The 15587-nt window shown below is 50.5% G+C and overlaps 1 protein-coding gene across 1 annotated transcript; it reads right to left on the reverse strand.

Annotated features, from left to right (window-relative positions):
- Positions 1-42: 42 nt before the first annotated feature.
- ACP2 (acid phosphatase 2, lysosomal) lies at positions 43-10108 on the reverse strand. The gene is made up of 11 exons (XM_066251461.1): positions 9951-10108; positions 9267-9362; positions 8876-8962; positions 7679-7831; positions 7474-7572; positions 7306-7395; positions 6705-6837; positions 5770-5852; positions 5549-5655; positions 5254-5429; positions 43-968 (listed from the first exon to the last, which is right to left on the reverse strand). The coding sequence occupies exons 1-11, from the start codon at positions 10062-10064 to the stop codon at positions 835-837; spliced, it is 1272 nt and encodes a 423-aa protein (XP_066107558.1). The 5' UTR covers positions 10065-10108; the 3' UTR covers positions 43-834.
- Positions 10109-15587: the final 5479 nt, after the last annotated feature.

Below are 15587 nucleotides of genomic sequence, written 5' to 3' on the forward strand. Positions count from 1 at the left end.
AGCCCTGGGTCTCCAAGATGAAAAAAGGCACAGAAGCAGCACTCAGAGTCCAAAACTTTCATTTTTCTCAAACCTTAGCCCTGTTGTGGTCCATTCAACAGCTGGCCAGCTCGCAGCCTGCATTTACCCTGCATCTGTGGAGCCCCCAGCCCAGCTGAGGGGGATCGCAGTTTCATGACTGTGCCACAACTCGCTCTGCTCCCAGCCCACCCAAGTAGAAACACCCTTCCAACCTGCTCAAGCTACAGGGGTGACGAGGATGCCTGAGCAGTATGTTTTCTCTTTGGTGGCTTCAGCTGGACAAAGAGACCCTTGACTGGCTAGCTGCTGGGTGGTCTGGTTCCTGGGTGGCCAGTTTGTGCCCCCAGAGGTATGCAGTTTGTCCCAGTAGAATAAGCACTGAGAGACAAGACTGTGTCTTCTAAGCCATTTGCCAAAGACTCCGGGCTGGAAGAGAGACCAGGTCCTGACTGGGGGTGGTGCTGGGGTAGGCCAAGGCAGAGCAGGCCACCAACTCCTTCAGTTCTTTATCCCAGGTCCCAAATGGAACTTGAATAGTTGTATACATTCCAGGTCCTCAGGGAGCAGGGAGGAGGCAAATCTTGTTTGGAGAGAGCCAGTATCCAACACAGTACTTGCTAAACACGGGGCGCATGAATATTGAATGACAGGTGCCATGGACCAAGCCGAGTCCTACTTGTCATCTAGGTTGGGGTAATCAGAGGGAGGCCCAACCCAGGGTCTCCTGTCCATGGGCTGGGGAGCAGCAACAGTCAGGAGTGAGGGCCAAGCCCACCTCCCCTAGGAGACAGAGGGAAGGGGGCTGAGTGGTTGTCAAGCGTGATCCTCCCCATCTGCAACGTGGCGGTAGCCAGGAGGCTGGGCCTGCATCCGGAAGAGGACGGTGAGCAGCAGCACGATGAGAAGGAAGAGGATGGAGCCACATACAGCCAAGGCCACAATCACCTCTGGGCACGGGCAGGGAGAAAAAGGGCATGTCAGCATTTATTCCACAAATATTTGACTGCCTACCACATGCCAGGGGCTGCTCTTACAATGGGGATAGCCACAGTTAGTGACAAATACCATAGAGCAAAGCAGAGTAAGAGGGAAAAGACGGACAGGTCAGTCAGGGAAGGCATCACTAAGGATATTTTGAACAGAGACCGGAGTCAGTGAGACATACAGAGATTGGAGAGGACAGTCCTGTGGTGGGATGAAGAGCTGACAGGAAGGTGCAGAAGGCCTGATGTGGGAGCGTGGCATGCCCTAAGATCATCAAGAGAGTATCACTAGAGCCCTGGCCAGAAAGCTCGGTTGCTGAGAGTGTCAGGCTGATGCACAGAGGTTGTGAGTTCAATCCCCAGTCAGGACACATACAGGAACAAATGGATGTTTCTGTTTCTCTAAAATTAGTAAATTAAGAAAAGAAAATGTCACGAGAGCAAAGTAAGTGAGGGGCAAGTAGGAGATGAGAGGGTCAGGCCAAGTGTTAACCTGGATTTTATTCCAAATGTGATTGGAAGCCACTGGGAGATTCTAAGAAGGTAGTAATGTGAAAGTAATACACTTTTCTAAAGAAATTAACTCTGGCCTGACCAGGTGGTGGTGCAGTGGATAGAGCGTCGGACTGGGATGCGGAGGACCCAGGTTCGAGACCCCGAGGTTGCCAGCTTGAGCGCAGGCTCATCTGGCTTGAGCAAAAAGCTCATCAGCTTGGACCCAAGGTCACTGGCTCGAGCAAGGGGTTACTCGGTCTGCTGAAGCCCCACAGTCAAGGCACATATGAGAAAGCAATCAATGAACAACTAAGGTGTCACAATGAAAAACTGATGATTGATGCTTCTCATCTCTCTCCGTTCCTGTCTGTCTGTCCCTATCTATCTCTCTGTCTCTGTAAAAAAAAAAAAAAAAAAAAAAAAAAAAGAAATTAACTCTGCTGTGCTGATAGACTTGTATGGACAAGAAGAGAATCAGAAAGAACATTAGGGGCCCTGACCGGGTAACTAAGTTGGTTCGAGAGTTGCCCCAACACGCCCAGGTTGTGTGTTTGATCCCCAGTCAGGGCACATACAAGCATCCACCAGAGTGCATGGATGAGTGGAACAACAAATTGGTGTTTCTCTCTCTCTAGCTCGATATCTCCCTTCCTCTCTCTCTAAAAAAATCAATAAAATTTTTTTTAAAGAATATGAGGAAGCAACATATGGGAGTTGATGCTTCCAGCTCCTCCCCCCTTCTCTCTCTGTCTCTCCTCTCTCTCTCTCTCTCTTTCTTTGTCTCTCCCTCTCCTCTCTAAAATGAATAAATAAATAAAAAAAAGAATATGAGGAAGCTTATCAGTAGTTCAGGCAAGAGATGATGGTAGATTGGACTAGGGAGCAAGAGCATGTTTTGATTTTGTTTTTTCCAAAGTAGGCTTTTTATTATAATTGATAAAATGAAAGCCCTCAAAGAGGTTAAACAACCTGCCAAAAGTCTGATGACAAGAAGGCAGGCAGGAATCAAGGTCTGACACAGCAACCAGATTTCTAGCCATGGAGTCATGCTGCCTTCCCTGTAACGAGAAAAGCTTCAGATCCAAGACCCAGCTATACAGACACAAGAGTGCTTGGTCTAACCAGATGGAGAATTGCTGACTGTCTCAACTACAGAGAGCCAGAACCAAATCCAGGTGGACCCGACAGTCTGGTATTGCATTTCAAAAGTAAATGCACCCTGGCCGGTTGGCTCAGTGGTAGAGTGTCGGCCTGGTGTGCAGGAGTCCCGGGTTCGATTCCCGGCCAGGGCACACAGGAGAAGTGCCCATCTGCTTTTCCACCCCTCCCCCTCCCCGTCCTCTCTGTCTCTCTCTTCCCCTCCTGCAGCCAAGGCTCCACTGGAGCAGAGTTTGCCCGGGCGCTGAGGATGGCTCTATGGCCTCTGCCTCAGGCACTAGAATGGCTCTGGTTGCAACAGAGAGACGCCCCAGATGAGCAGAGCACCGCCCCCTGGTGGGCGTGCCAGATGGATCCCGGTGGGGCGCATGCAGGAGTCTGTCTGACTGCCTCCCCGTTTCCAACTTCAGAGAAATACCAAAAAAAAAAAAAAAAAAAGTAAACGCATTGAACAAAGAAAAATCAGACAGGTAGCCTGACCAGGTGGTGGCACAGTGGATAAACAGAAGAACCAGGTTCGAAACCCCAAGGTCACCAGCTTGAGCACAGGCTCACCAGCTTGAGCGTGGGGTCACTGGCCTGAACGTGAGATAATAGATATGACCCCGTGGTCGCTGGCTTGAGCAAGGGGTCCCTCTGCTGTAGCCGCTGTCCCCCCCCCATCAAGGCACATATGAGAAAGCAATCACTGAACAACTAAGAAAACTAAGGAGCTACAATGAAGAATTGATGCTTCTCATCTCTCTCCCTTCATGTCTGTCCCTATTTTTCCCTCTGTCTTTCTCACAAAAAAAAAAAAAAATAGTATTAAAGGTAAGAGCACAAGAAAAGGAAAAAGGTAAGAGCATGTATTTTAAAGATTGAGATGCTAGGATCTCCTAGTGGATTGGTTACAGGGTCTAAGAAAGAGTATTCAAGATAAATCCTAGGATTAGATTATGCAACTAGGTGACTATTGTGGCATTTACTAAGATGGCGAAGCCTGGAGGAAGAACAGATTTCTGCAGGAAAAGCATTTGGTTTTAGACATCAACTTTGAGATGTCACATCCATGTAGAAACCTCCAGTCTGCATCTGGATGGAATGTTAGTCTAGCTCAGAGAAGAGGTCATGATTCTGTAAGTCATAAAGATACAATATTTAGCATAAAGATGGTGTACGGAACCATGAGGTTGGAAGAGATCGTCTTGGGAGTGGGCACAGATCTGAGAAAAGGGCCAAGATGCCCCAGGCCATCCTCTGTGTAGTGGGGAGAAGCCAGTACGGTAGGTGCCTAGAAGTCAGGAGAAAAACCAGAGAGGCCAAGAATGTGTTTAGGGAAGGAGTGACCAGTTATGTAATGCTGCTGAGAGGTGAGAGAAGCAGATTAGGAACTGGTCACGGGCTTCGATAAGGAGTCACTGGACCTTAACAAAAGTGAACGGAGTGAGGCCCTGGCAGGTTGGCTCAGTGGTAGAGCATCGGCCTGGCGTGCAGGAGTCCCGGGTTCGATTCCTGGCCAGGGCACACAGGAGAGGCGCCCATCTGCTTCTCCACCCCTCCCCCCTCCTTCCTCTCTGTCTCTCTCTTCCCCTCCCGCAGCTGAGGCTCCATTGGAGCAAAAAGATGGCCCAGGCGCTGGGGATGGCTCCTTGGCCTCTGCCCCAGGCGCTAGAGTGGCTCTGGTCGCAACAGGGTGACGCCCCGGATGGGCAGAGCATCGCCCCCTGGTGGGCGTGCCGGGTGGATTCCGGTTGGGCGCATGTGAGAGTCTGTCTGACTGCCTCCCTGTTTCTAACTTCAGAAAAATACAAAAAAAAAAAAAAAAAGGTGAACGGAGTGAAAGGGGCCATGAGCCTGTCCAGTGTGACTGAGCGAGCAGACAGTGAGGAAGCGATTCTGAGGTAATCTGAAGTCTAAGCAATTCTGAGGACTGCACTCAACAAGGCACAGGGATGGCGTGGTCGCTGGAGAAAGTGCGGGCCTGAGAGGTTTTCGGCAGGCTTTGGAAATGGGACTGATGTAGTAGAGGAAACAGTGGGACATCCGAGGTCCTTGTGGAGGTGAGAACAGATAGGCCCAGAGTATAACTGGGGTGAGGAGGCTCAAGTAGCAGCTTGTACCAGCAAATAAGCTGGCAAATGTGCAAGCTAGAAGATGTGGTGGTGGGAAAACGGGATAGTTCTCTCCTGAGTGCTTCTATTTTCTTAGTGGTAAAAGAAGTGAGGGGTTGCCTGGCCTGTGGTGGCACGATGGATAGAGCAGTGCCCTAGAATGCTGAGGTTGCCGGTTCAAAACCCTGGGCTTGATCTAACAAGCAAGCAATGAACAAGTAGAGTGAAGCAATTATGAGCTGATGCTTCTAACAAAAGCATCAGCTTCTCTGTAAAAATCAATCAATAAAACATTTAAATAAAAAATAATAATAATAAGAAGAAGAAGAAGTGAGGGCATCACCTGGGTGTAATTAGGGAGAAGGCGAAACATGGTCTCAGGTTGGGGAAGAAAACTGTCCAGAAAATGAGGTAAGGTGGCTGGAAGTGCGACTGCTCTCAATGTGTGGCTGTGAATTCTAAGTCGTTCTGGGACACGAGCAGCACGGCAGGCAGCAGCTCACCTGTGTCCGCAGGGTCACTTGCCAGCTGGCACTCCTGCTGCCAGTCCTTGGGCACAACGGGCTCTGTGAGGCGAAGGAAGTCCTGCAGTGGGCAGCGGTGGGGGCAGCCAGGCAGGCTCAGTGGCCAGGGGGCCTTGTCACTCTCGTTCCGAAAGTACATCTCCACTGAGAAATTCCTGAGGGGTTGATGGGAGACAAGGGGGAAGCTGCTCACCAGGCTGTGACGGAGTCTGCAGGCTGTCCGGAGCCGCCGCGCCAGGGCACCTCCAGAGGGCAGAGTGGGAGCTCCACTCACCCGTTATCTTCCTGGTACAGTTCAAACATGTGGCAGGAGGCGTAGGGGGCTTGTTCACCATTGTAGACATACAATGCCATTTGCAGAGCAACCAGGGTGGTATCATGCTGTAAGGGAGAGGGGCTCCCCGTTATCACTGCTCCCCCCCAGCCCCAGGCACTGAACAGAGAAGAAACCAGCTCCTTGTTTGACATTAGCACGCCGGGGACTAGGGAGCTTACTGCGGAGTAAATGAGCAGCTTAGGGAGCTGGGAGGAGGTTGCCATCAGCGTCAGGTTCTTCCGTATCTGAGCCAGCAGGACTCCTGAAAGAGAAAAGTCCCCAGTGTCAGTGGCTACAGCCATCCCTGTCTTTTTTTTTTTTTTTAACTGATTTGAGAGAAACAGAAAAAGAGAGAAATATCGATTTGTTGTCCACTTATTCATGCATTGATTGCTTTTTGCCCTGATCAGGGATCAAACCCACAACCTTGATGTATTGGGATGACACTCTACCCAACTGAGCTGCCGGGCCACAGCCATCACTGTCTTTTGATCAGATCTAACTGTGGTCCTTTCACCTTCTGCTAGTCCTGAGTCTGCTCACCATACAGAGAACTCTTCAGGTGCTTGGGAACCACAGGAGAACTCAGCACACCCTGCTCTCTGACCACTTTACATTTACAGAGGGAAGCAAGATAAGGTATCTATGTTTCAACACAGATGTAGAAACATGTCTGTGTATATAAATAAATGAGGCCCTGCCCATGATTATAGAATTCCTTTCAATTTGGAACACATATAAACTTAAGGTTGCTTCAGAACACACGGGTGGCCCTAGGCCAAGGGAGCTCTGCCACCGACAGGCTCTGAAACCACTATGATGTCAGATTTGACAGCAGCACTACCTTGGGAGCTCAGAGCGGGAAAGAGGGACATGTATTCCTCTTAGCTTTTTTTCTAAGTGGTTCTCTGGAGGTAGGTTTTCATTTAAGAGGGGAGGGTCTTCTGAAATTTAAGAATAAGAATGGTAGAAGAGCATCATGCAAACCTGATTGTGACCATTCATGCCATTCACACGGTGACAAATGTCCTACGAATTTGGTGACTTAGGGAGACAGATGTTTAATGTGGTAGGGTCCCGAGGAAGGGAGTGACATGCTGTCCTTGTCGCTCACCTCCCTGAAGCCGGGCCTTCTCTGCCTGCTCGTAGATCCCGAAGAGGAAGCGGAAGCTGAAGTCCTTTAGCCGGCTCAGACGCTGTACGGTTTGGGGGGAGGCCCAGGGCGGCAGGACCAGCCCATGTGTTTTCTGCGTATCGCAGTGGGCAGGTTAGCTCCCCCGGCCTAGGCCAGAGCCTCTCCTGGGGCATCTCTCTTCTCCAGTGAGAAGGTGCCTGTGTGTGTGAGGGGAGGGAGAGGAGAGGAGGGCTGAGGCAGGGGCCTGGCACCAGGAGACACGGCAGACAATGTCGAGGCTGCAGGGTGCACGGAAGGACGCATGGGCCCAAAGAGCATGGCTCAGCAGTGTGGAGCTGGATACTGCCAGAGTTCTGGGTGGAGAAGTGCAGGAACTGCTGACAACTAATAAACTATTTCCCACTCTGGGGTTCTTTTTCACCCTTGAGGGAAGTTCCCTTGTTTCACAAGAAGCAGGTGGCCTGCCTGGACCTCCCTAGTGGGAATGGCAGCCAGGCATTGTGTTCTATGTGTTCTGGTCACCTGGGCCTGCTGAGGGTAAGAGCAGACTGGTCACACTGGGGACGCCAAGTGGGCTCACCTCACAGAAGAGTGTGTCGTAGACGTTCCAGATGGTCTCCAGTGTCAAGTCCGTAAGCCCTGTCTCATTGGCCACCATATCCAGAAATTGCTATGAAAAAGAGATCAAGGATCAGTCCTGCCCTGAGATAAACGACAGTGTGATGACCTCCACCTTAGCCCCACTCACTGCATTCTGAATGCTCTCATTCTGATACTCTGGTGTCTGCCGGGTCTCATTCTGCAGCTGCTCGTAACGGGGACATGGGCCCAGTGGGAACTTCAGCAGCTGCAAACCAAAGGGGGAAGTAGAGGCAAAGAGAGTCAGTGATCAGAAGGCTCATGGCCAGAGCTGTCCTTCTCACCACCTTCAGGAAAGCGCTGGCCAGTCTTACCTTGTCCTCGGCAATGGGCACAGTGTGGACAGGAATAGGCTGCCAAGAGATGTTTGGGTTGAAGCGCTGCATCCCATTGGGAGGGAAGAGTCCAGCTAGGTTGGCCTCGGCACTCATGAGAGTACGGTCAAAGTCAGTGCTTCGCACATAAACCTGTAGGGGTAACAATAAGTCTTTTTTGTGAGGGGGAGGGAGCTCTGTCTCCTCAGGAGAGCCCTAGGAGAAGAATCTATTCTTGACGGTTACCCAACAATTGTAATCCCACCATGTGTCTGGCCCCTGCAACCTCTCTGGCCTTTCCCTCTTCTCAGCAAGGGCCCAAACAGCTGCGGGCTAGCTGTCACCACTCTGAGAATGGCTCCAGTTCAAATGGTCCTCCCAGCCCAAAGTTCATAGTAAGGCTCTCTGGTCTATCTGTCTGTCCAGTTTTATAACATCTGTTCCCTGTGTAGGCCAGGATTGTTGAGGGCGGAAACTATCTCCATTCACAATCCCTTTTATAAACTGGCTTGAAGACAAGAAAGAGGAAATAAGATAAGGAACAAAGATAATTGTTTGTGGGAAAAGGAGAAGAAAGCTGTGAAGAAGAGCAAGATCAGGAGAGAGTTGGCCCTCAAGGGAACAATAACAACATCTAGAGACTTCTGAGACAGTGTGGCTGAGAGTGGGAACCAGAGGAACAGCTATCCCCATCCTGGGGATGGGGAGATGGCCTCACGGAGCCAAAACTCTTGCCAGTCTTCCCTGACTTTCTCTCTCTATCTTTCCTGCTACTTTTAGTTGTGTGTGGTTTATCTGTCACCCCCACTACATCCTAAGCTCCACAAAGACAGAGATATCTGTGTGGTGCACCACTATATGCAAAGGGCTAGCATAATGCTTGGCCCATAGTAGGTGCTCAGTAAGTGTTTTAAATGAAAAGCCTGAGTTATTTCACAGAGCCAGAAACTACTCTGCCAGACCCTTCCTTAAGTCCAAGCTTGGGTGCGTGGTAAGTTTGCCTCTTCCTACTCAAGCAGGGGCAACTCAGCCTCTAGGGTTTTGTTCTAGACAGCCCTTGGATGTCTTGTCCTGTAGTTGTAACCAAAAATGCATGGAAGGAGGAGAAAGTGCCCAGCCTGACCCTTAGGCTCCCGGAGGGCAGAGGTTGAGGACAGCAGATCCCATTAGCCTTGCATCTTGAGCTCTCAGCCTTACCTCTTGCCGGTGGTAAGAGGTGTTGAGAAAGCCATGGTAGCGCTGCCGCAGGGCCTGGCCCAGCTCCCAGTGCTGTAGCATCCCCTCCTATGGGCAAACCCAAGGGTTAGGGACGGCTCATAAATCCCACAGGGCTTCAGCACTGTTGCTTTCCAAGTTTACCCCTGGCTGGAAGTAGGAGGGTGTTAATGGGATCCCAGAAGTCGTTTATTAAATAGCCAGTTGTGCATGGCGTTGTCTTGGGCACAAAGGAAAGTATGGTTAAGAAATTTGGTCAAAGACAGCACCCTGAATGGACATGGCAGTTTCTTGGGGCCCCAAGTTCTGTAGGCTGCTCTAGAGGTCACTCAATCTGCAGCTCATACTGAGGAAGGACTGGCTTCTGACCCACCTTAGTTAGTTGGCCAAACCCCTGGGGCCAGTCATCTTCCTGATAGGGGTCCTTGGGATATGTCTTCACTGGCGACCGGTCTCCATGTCGGTACAGCTGATGAAAGAAAATGGTTTGCCTACAGGTCAATAGATCTCCTTGATGGGGACACGGAGCCCCACCTCTGTCCCATGCTGGAGAGGGAACTCTCACTGGGAAACCTTAATTCTACCTACTGCAAAAGACCTCAATTCAGAAGTCAGTAACTTCTTCCAGGTTCCAGAGTCTAACTTTAAGCAATGACCCCGGGATCACAGACAAAGCCAAAGGTACAGATAATAAAGGAAAAGAGAAAATAAAAGGCAAGGCAGACAGATGATGGTGGGACTGGAAAAAAGATCACCAAAGACTTCTGTAGGGGTGGGTCTCTTAACCATTCGACTACATCTCTGTCCCAGGGCAGACTCGTCTGACCTATCCTCTGATGCGGACTCCTTACAGCGTACCCCCAGTCCCCCGCCACACCCCAGGGCTCCACATGAATTCCGAATCCAGGGCCCCAAACCCGCAGAGCATCGGTGTCCCGCTAAACCAGCTCCTCCTCCTCAGACCCCCAAGCCCAGCACAAGCCCCGCCTCTCCCTCCACCAGCAAGCCTGTGCCCTCCAGCTCTAGCGAACCCTTTGGCGACCCCATCTCTCATTACCAAGGTAACGAAGCGCAGAGTCCGAGCCTGGGTGGGTGGCATCACCATCAGGTTCACGCCAAGAAGGAGCTGGAGAAGAGCCGCCCGGCTCCAGGCAAGCTGTCGGCCCGCCATCACCGTTATCGTCTTTGCAGCAAAGAGGGTGGAACCCACTGGGCGGTACCTGCAGCAGCCGCCCGGACGCACCCTTAAGGACACACGCCGGAAGTGCACCCGTTACCATCTTGCTAAAGGAGGTGCAGGGACGGTGCAAGGAGGAATCTGGGAGGGAATTCTTGTAGGAGACTCGCGGTCCGGCCATGGCGGAGGAACTTGGGAATGTAGCACGACTTAAGGGCTTCAAGACCTTGTGTTGGTAAAAAGAACCCTGAGCTCGGGTTTGCCTCGGCCGGCGGAGACGCTGTGGTCTGCGCCCGGGAGAGCGAGCGCCCCCGCGGGCCGGATGCTGCTGAGCCTGAGCGCAGAGCCGGAGCGGGTGCAGAATTGGGGCGGGGGGTGGTATAGAGCGCCCCTTTCCACAGTCCTGCATTCGGGTGGAATTTGAGCCTTGGGTCAGGGCACAGTGTGTAAACAGCCCTTTGGACTCCCTATATCCTTGATGTTGGTCCCAGCGTATCCTCTTACCCTTCTAGTCATTTCCCTGCCCTCTCACCATTCCCAGTTTTAGTCAGCTACAATGAGAAGGTCACGCGTCTTCCCAAAGGAGTTGGGTTGTACAGGATGTTCAGACTTTGCAAAACCAAAGCAGTGAATCCCTAAGGGAGGAATTTCAGAACAGTAGGAAGATATATAGGAATAAGGGGAAGGAACTTAACCAAGTGGGAGTAGGTGGAGTTTTCCCATAATCAGAGGCCCTCTTGGCACTGGCCATTAGGGCCCAGGTGCAGCCAATTAGGCTTTGTGACCAAAGGAGGTGGAAGTGACTCAGGGCTAGGAGGTTAGATCATATAGTTCTTTGGGATGCTTTGGTCCAGTCTGCCCACTAGAAGCAAAGCACCTCAGGTCATCACAAAAATAAAACCTAATCAGACCTATATGGAAGAAAGCAGGGTCATTATCTTGCCCTAGGACTCCAGGTTCAATTATTTATATATACCTCAGGATCTAAACTTTTGCTTCCAAAGCTGTTAATGTAGTTGTTACTAGAATATGAACTGAAGTCCTGGTAACGAAGTAGTTCTTAATTTTCTTATTTGGTCACAAGCTCCTTTAGAAACCAGATAAAAATTTAGTCCCCTCTTCAGAAAAATGTCCACACACACAAACACAAGTGGAATTTTGCCTGACCTGTGGTGGCACAGTGGATAAAGTGTCGACCTGGAAATGCTGAGGTTGCCGGTTTGAAACCCCAAGCTTGCCTGGTCAAGGCACATATGGGAGTTGATGCTTCCTGCTCCTACCCTCTTCTCTCTCTCCTCTCTCTCTCCTTTCTAAAATGAATAAATTTTTAAAAAATTAAAAAAAAACACAAGTGGAATTTTGTACGTAATCTCAAATGGTTCATAAAGACCACCCATAGGCTTCATAAATCTGCATCTTTGAATCTCTGCTCTAACCCAGTCCTATACTGCTCACAAAAATTAGGAGATATTTTGTAGCTTCATATTTATTTTGAAATATCCCACCTAACCAGTGGTGGTGCAGGGGATAAAGTGTTGACGTGGAACGCTGAGGTCCCCAGTTTGAAACATGGGGCTTGCCTGGTCAAGGCACATATGGGGTGTTGATGTTTCCTGCTCCTCCCCTCATCCTCTCTCTCTCTCTCTCTCTCTCTCTCGCTCCTCTCTAAAATGAATAAGTAAAATCTTTAAAAAAAGAAAAAATCTCCTAATTTTTGTGAACAGTGTATTTACAGATAAACCTAGAGAGCCTGACCAGGCGGTGGCACAGTGGATAGAGCGTCGGACTGGGGTGAAGAAGGACCCAGGTTCGAGACCCCAAGGTTGACAGCTTGAGCACGGGCTCATCTGGCTTGAGCAGAAAGCTCACCAGCTTGGACCCAAGGTCACTGGCTCGAGCAAGAAGTTTCTCAGTCTGCTGAAGGCCTGTAGTCATGGCACATATGAGAAAGCAATCAATGAACAACTAAGGTGTCACAATAAAAAACTGATGATTGATGCTTCTCATCTCTATTCCTGTCTGTCTGTCCCTGTCTATCCCTCTATCTGACTCTCTCTCTGTCTCTGTAAAAATAAATAAATAAATAAATTAATTAATTACAAACAAACAAAAAAACACCTAGAGAGGAAGTGATTTGTCCAAGGTCACACAGTTTAGGAGTATGAATTAAAAGTCAGGTTTTCTAGCGGTAGAGTGTCGGCCTAGCGTGCAGAGGACCCAGGTTCGATTCCCGGCCAGGGCACACAGGAGAAGCACCCATTTGCTTCTCCACCCCTCCGTCGCGCCTTCCTCTCTGTCTCTCTCTTCCCCTCCCGCAGCCAAGGCTCCATTGGAGCAAAGATGGCCCGGGCACTGGGGATGGCTCTGTGGCCTCTGCCTCAGGTGCTAGAGTGGCTCTGGTTGCAACATGTCGACGCCCAGGATGGGCAGAGCATCGCCCCCTGGTGGGCGTGCCGGGTGGATCCCGGTCGGGCGCATGCGGGAGTCTGTCTGACTGTCTCTCCCTGTTTCCAGCTTCAGAAAAATGCAAAAAAAACCCCAAAAAACAAAAAACTCAGGTTTTCTGATTCCCAGTTAAGTAGTCTTTATAATGGGATGTTTCTCACAGGCTGCTCAGGTTACATTTGTTAAACTATTTAGTGGTCCTAAAATACCTTCAATAAAGAGATTTCTAACAAATTAACCTCTTCACATTGGTGCGGTGGGACATGGCTAACTGATAAGATACTGTGTATTAGAGATTCTTGAGTGTTTTCTTTTAATATGCCTCTATTTTCCCTGCGAACTACCCAAACCATTGTGAGTTTTAATTTTATTTATTTATTTTTTACAGAGACAGAGAGTGAGTCAGAGAGAGGGATAGACAGGGACAAACAGACAGGAACGGAGAGAGATGAGAAGCATCAATCATTAGTTTTTCATTGCGCGTTGCAACACCTTAGTTGTTCATTGATTGCTTTCTCACATGTGCCTTGACCGCGGGCCTTCAGCAACCCCTTGCTGGAGCCAGCGACCTTGGGTCCAAGCTGGTGAGCCTCGCTCAAACCAGATGAGCCCGCACTCAAGCTGGCGACCTCGGGGTCTCGAACCTGGGTCCTTCCGCATCCCAGTCCGATGCTCTATCCACTGCGCCACCACCAGGTCAGGCACCATTGTGAGTTTTAAATGTTCATCTTGGGCTCACTAAATTTTGGTAAGTAGAACAAAACTCCCTCAAATTCATCTTTTGCCTTTCTTCCCACTTGCTCAAATATGGCTATATCCTTTGTGCCTGAAGTATCCCTTGTTAATGGAGCAGATATTCCAGTTTGTATAGTGAGAAATCCAGGAAGAGTGAAGGTCACACCAAGAACATGGTAGAGGCCCTGGCCGGTTTGCTCAGTGGAGAGCATTGGCCTGGCATGCAGGAGTCCCGGGTTCAATTCCTGGCCAGGGCACACAGGAGAAGCGCCCATCTGCTCTCCACCCCTCCCCCTCTCCTTCCTCTCTGTCTCTCTCTTCCCCTCCTGCAGCCAAGGCTCCAGTGAAGCAAAGTTGGCCTGGGCGCTGAGGATGGCTCTGTGGCCTCTGCCTCAGGCGCTAGAATGGCTCTGGTCGCAACAGAGCATTGCCCCCTGGTGGGCATGCCGGTGGATCCCGGTTGGGCACATGCGGGAGTCTGTCTGACTGCCTCCCCGTTTCCAACTTCAGAAAAATACAAAAAAAAAAAAAAAAAAAGAACATGATAGAGCCAATAGCTGAGCCCTGGTCCCTGGAATCACTGCTCTACCCTGTGTTGGCAGAAGTGAACCTAAATCCAGGCAAGTTAACCATTATTTCCATCTGGGAGGCAGTTTTGTGTAATGGAGTGAGGAAAGGGTTGTGTTTTTTTTTTTAATTTGAGCTTTTGAATCAAGCATACCTGTATCCAAATTTGTTATTTACCCCCTTCTAGTAACTATCGCCTCCTAGGCAATATGTGAGGTAGGAGGATAAATGTAGTAGGGCCTAAGTGTTACTTCTGTCTTCTATATCACCTCTGAACTCATCAGTCTAAGAAGCAGAAATTCCTGGGTTCTTTTCTATCTTGTGACTGGGAGGTTGGGCAGAAATCACTTAAGGGACCTGCAAGACGCTCCCACATTTTACACCTTTCCAGATGGTGGAAGAGCAAGAAGCAGTTGCCCTAGGCCTAGGCCATCCCTGTAAACCATACTGTGTGACCTGTCTCCTGGGAATTTGAGCGCTTTCAGGGGAATTATCCGGTAGTCCCCAGTTCCCTGGACTGGTGAATGCTGCTGTATTTGCTTCAAGGTTCCCCTCGCTGTAGTGAGAAGCCTTTGGAGGTTCTGAGGATCAGAAATGTGACTTAGAAGACCGGCAAAGGTGTTCCCAGGCATGGTGCGCCTCTAGGAGCCAGGGAAACGATAGAAAGGCCCCATGCACCCGGTGGGATTGTGTTGTGGGGAGGGGCTAGCAAAGTGGGACTTGGGATTCTAGCTGCTGGTCATCTGACTACTTGCCCTGGCTTGGGGGACAAGTCCAGTGGTCGGTCTATGGAAACAGTAGATATTGCCAACAGGTTTTGGTTTTCTCCCATTTTTCTCTCCAGTCCCCCTTCGGGGGGGTTAGGGGTTCCTGATCCCCTGTAACCTGAAGGAGTAGCTCTGTTGGTACAGCACTGGCAGTGTTTCTTCCTCTGCTTGAGACGAGGCTGAGGCTAGCTCCCGGCCATGGGGGAGATGGCACCCTGAACTGCATGTTCCACAGCTGGCTCTGGGCTGGGTCAGAAGGCTCCAGGTGGGGCTTGTTTGTGGTCCTGGGCTGCGGGCTGACTAGGGCGTTGCGGGTCAGGAATGGATGAGAGAGGCTTTGCCCATCTCCCAGGAGATAAGTTATCAGGTCCCAGACCAGCATTCCATCTGAGTTCCTTGCAAGCAGCTGTTGCAGTGCTATGCTCATCCAGGACTATGCTCCTGTCCCGGAGCCACTGGGCATGGGGAAGGGCGGAGCAGGGAGCTGATGGGTAATGTGGGTGCTGGGACAGAACAGCTCCAGTTTCCCAGGAGCTGGAGTCCTGGTTTCTACTCTCCCAGGAAAGCGGGGCCTTGTGAAAACGGGAGGGAGCCCATGCACGAGGAACGAGAGCCTTGTGCTCATGACTCAGAGATGTCCAGACCAGGATGGGAGCCTTGTGAAAGGGTGACCTTGTGATGAGAAGGAAGAAAAGCAAAAGCTAGAGGCAGAACTTTGAGAGGGGGTGTCAGAGGGGCTTTTCTAAAATGCGAAAATGAGTACATGGCAGATTTTGCAACACCACCCAGCCTGCTGTCTTCGCAAGCCTCTGCTCCCAGCCCTGGCCTGTTCCCCCTGCCCCACCCTGTGCTTCCTCCCCTCTATCACCAAGCTCCTGTTCTATTTCTGCTTTCCCTGCCCTCTCCCATCCTGCTTCCCTACCTCCCTGTCACCGTCCACTCTTTCCCTGTCCTCTCTGTCCTCTCTCCTGGTGCCCTGCTCATCTCTGTTTCGGTCCCTCTG

Source organism: Saccopteryx bilineata, chromosome 1 (genome assembly GCF_036850765.1).
Source record: "Saccopteryx bilineata isolate mSacBil1 chromosome 1, mSacBil1_pri_phased_curated, whole genome shotgun sequence".
NCBI classification, from domain to species: Eukaryota; Metazoa; Chordata; class Mammalia; order Chiroptera; family Emballonuridae; genus Saccopteryx; species Saccopteryx bilineata.

Excerpts from the sequence above, each read along its gene's own strand:
- ACP2 (XM_066251461.1), bottom strand. The coding sequence starts at position 10,064 with ATGGCGGGCCGACAGCTTGCCTGGAGCCGGGCGGCTCTTCTCCAGCTC. Across the intron at positions 8,963-9,266 it reads GGTTTGGCCAACTAACTAAG|GAGGGGATGCTACAGCACTG; the intron begins GTGGGTCAGAAG and ends GTTTGCCCATAG. Across the intron at positions 5,430-5,548 it reads CTGTACCAGGAAGATAACGG|GAATTTCTCAGTGGAGATGT; the intron begins GTGAGTGGAGCT and ends TCAACCCCTCAG.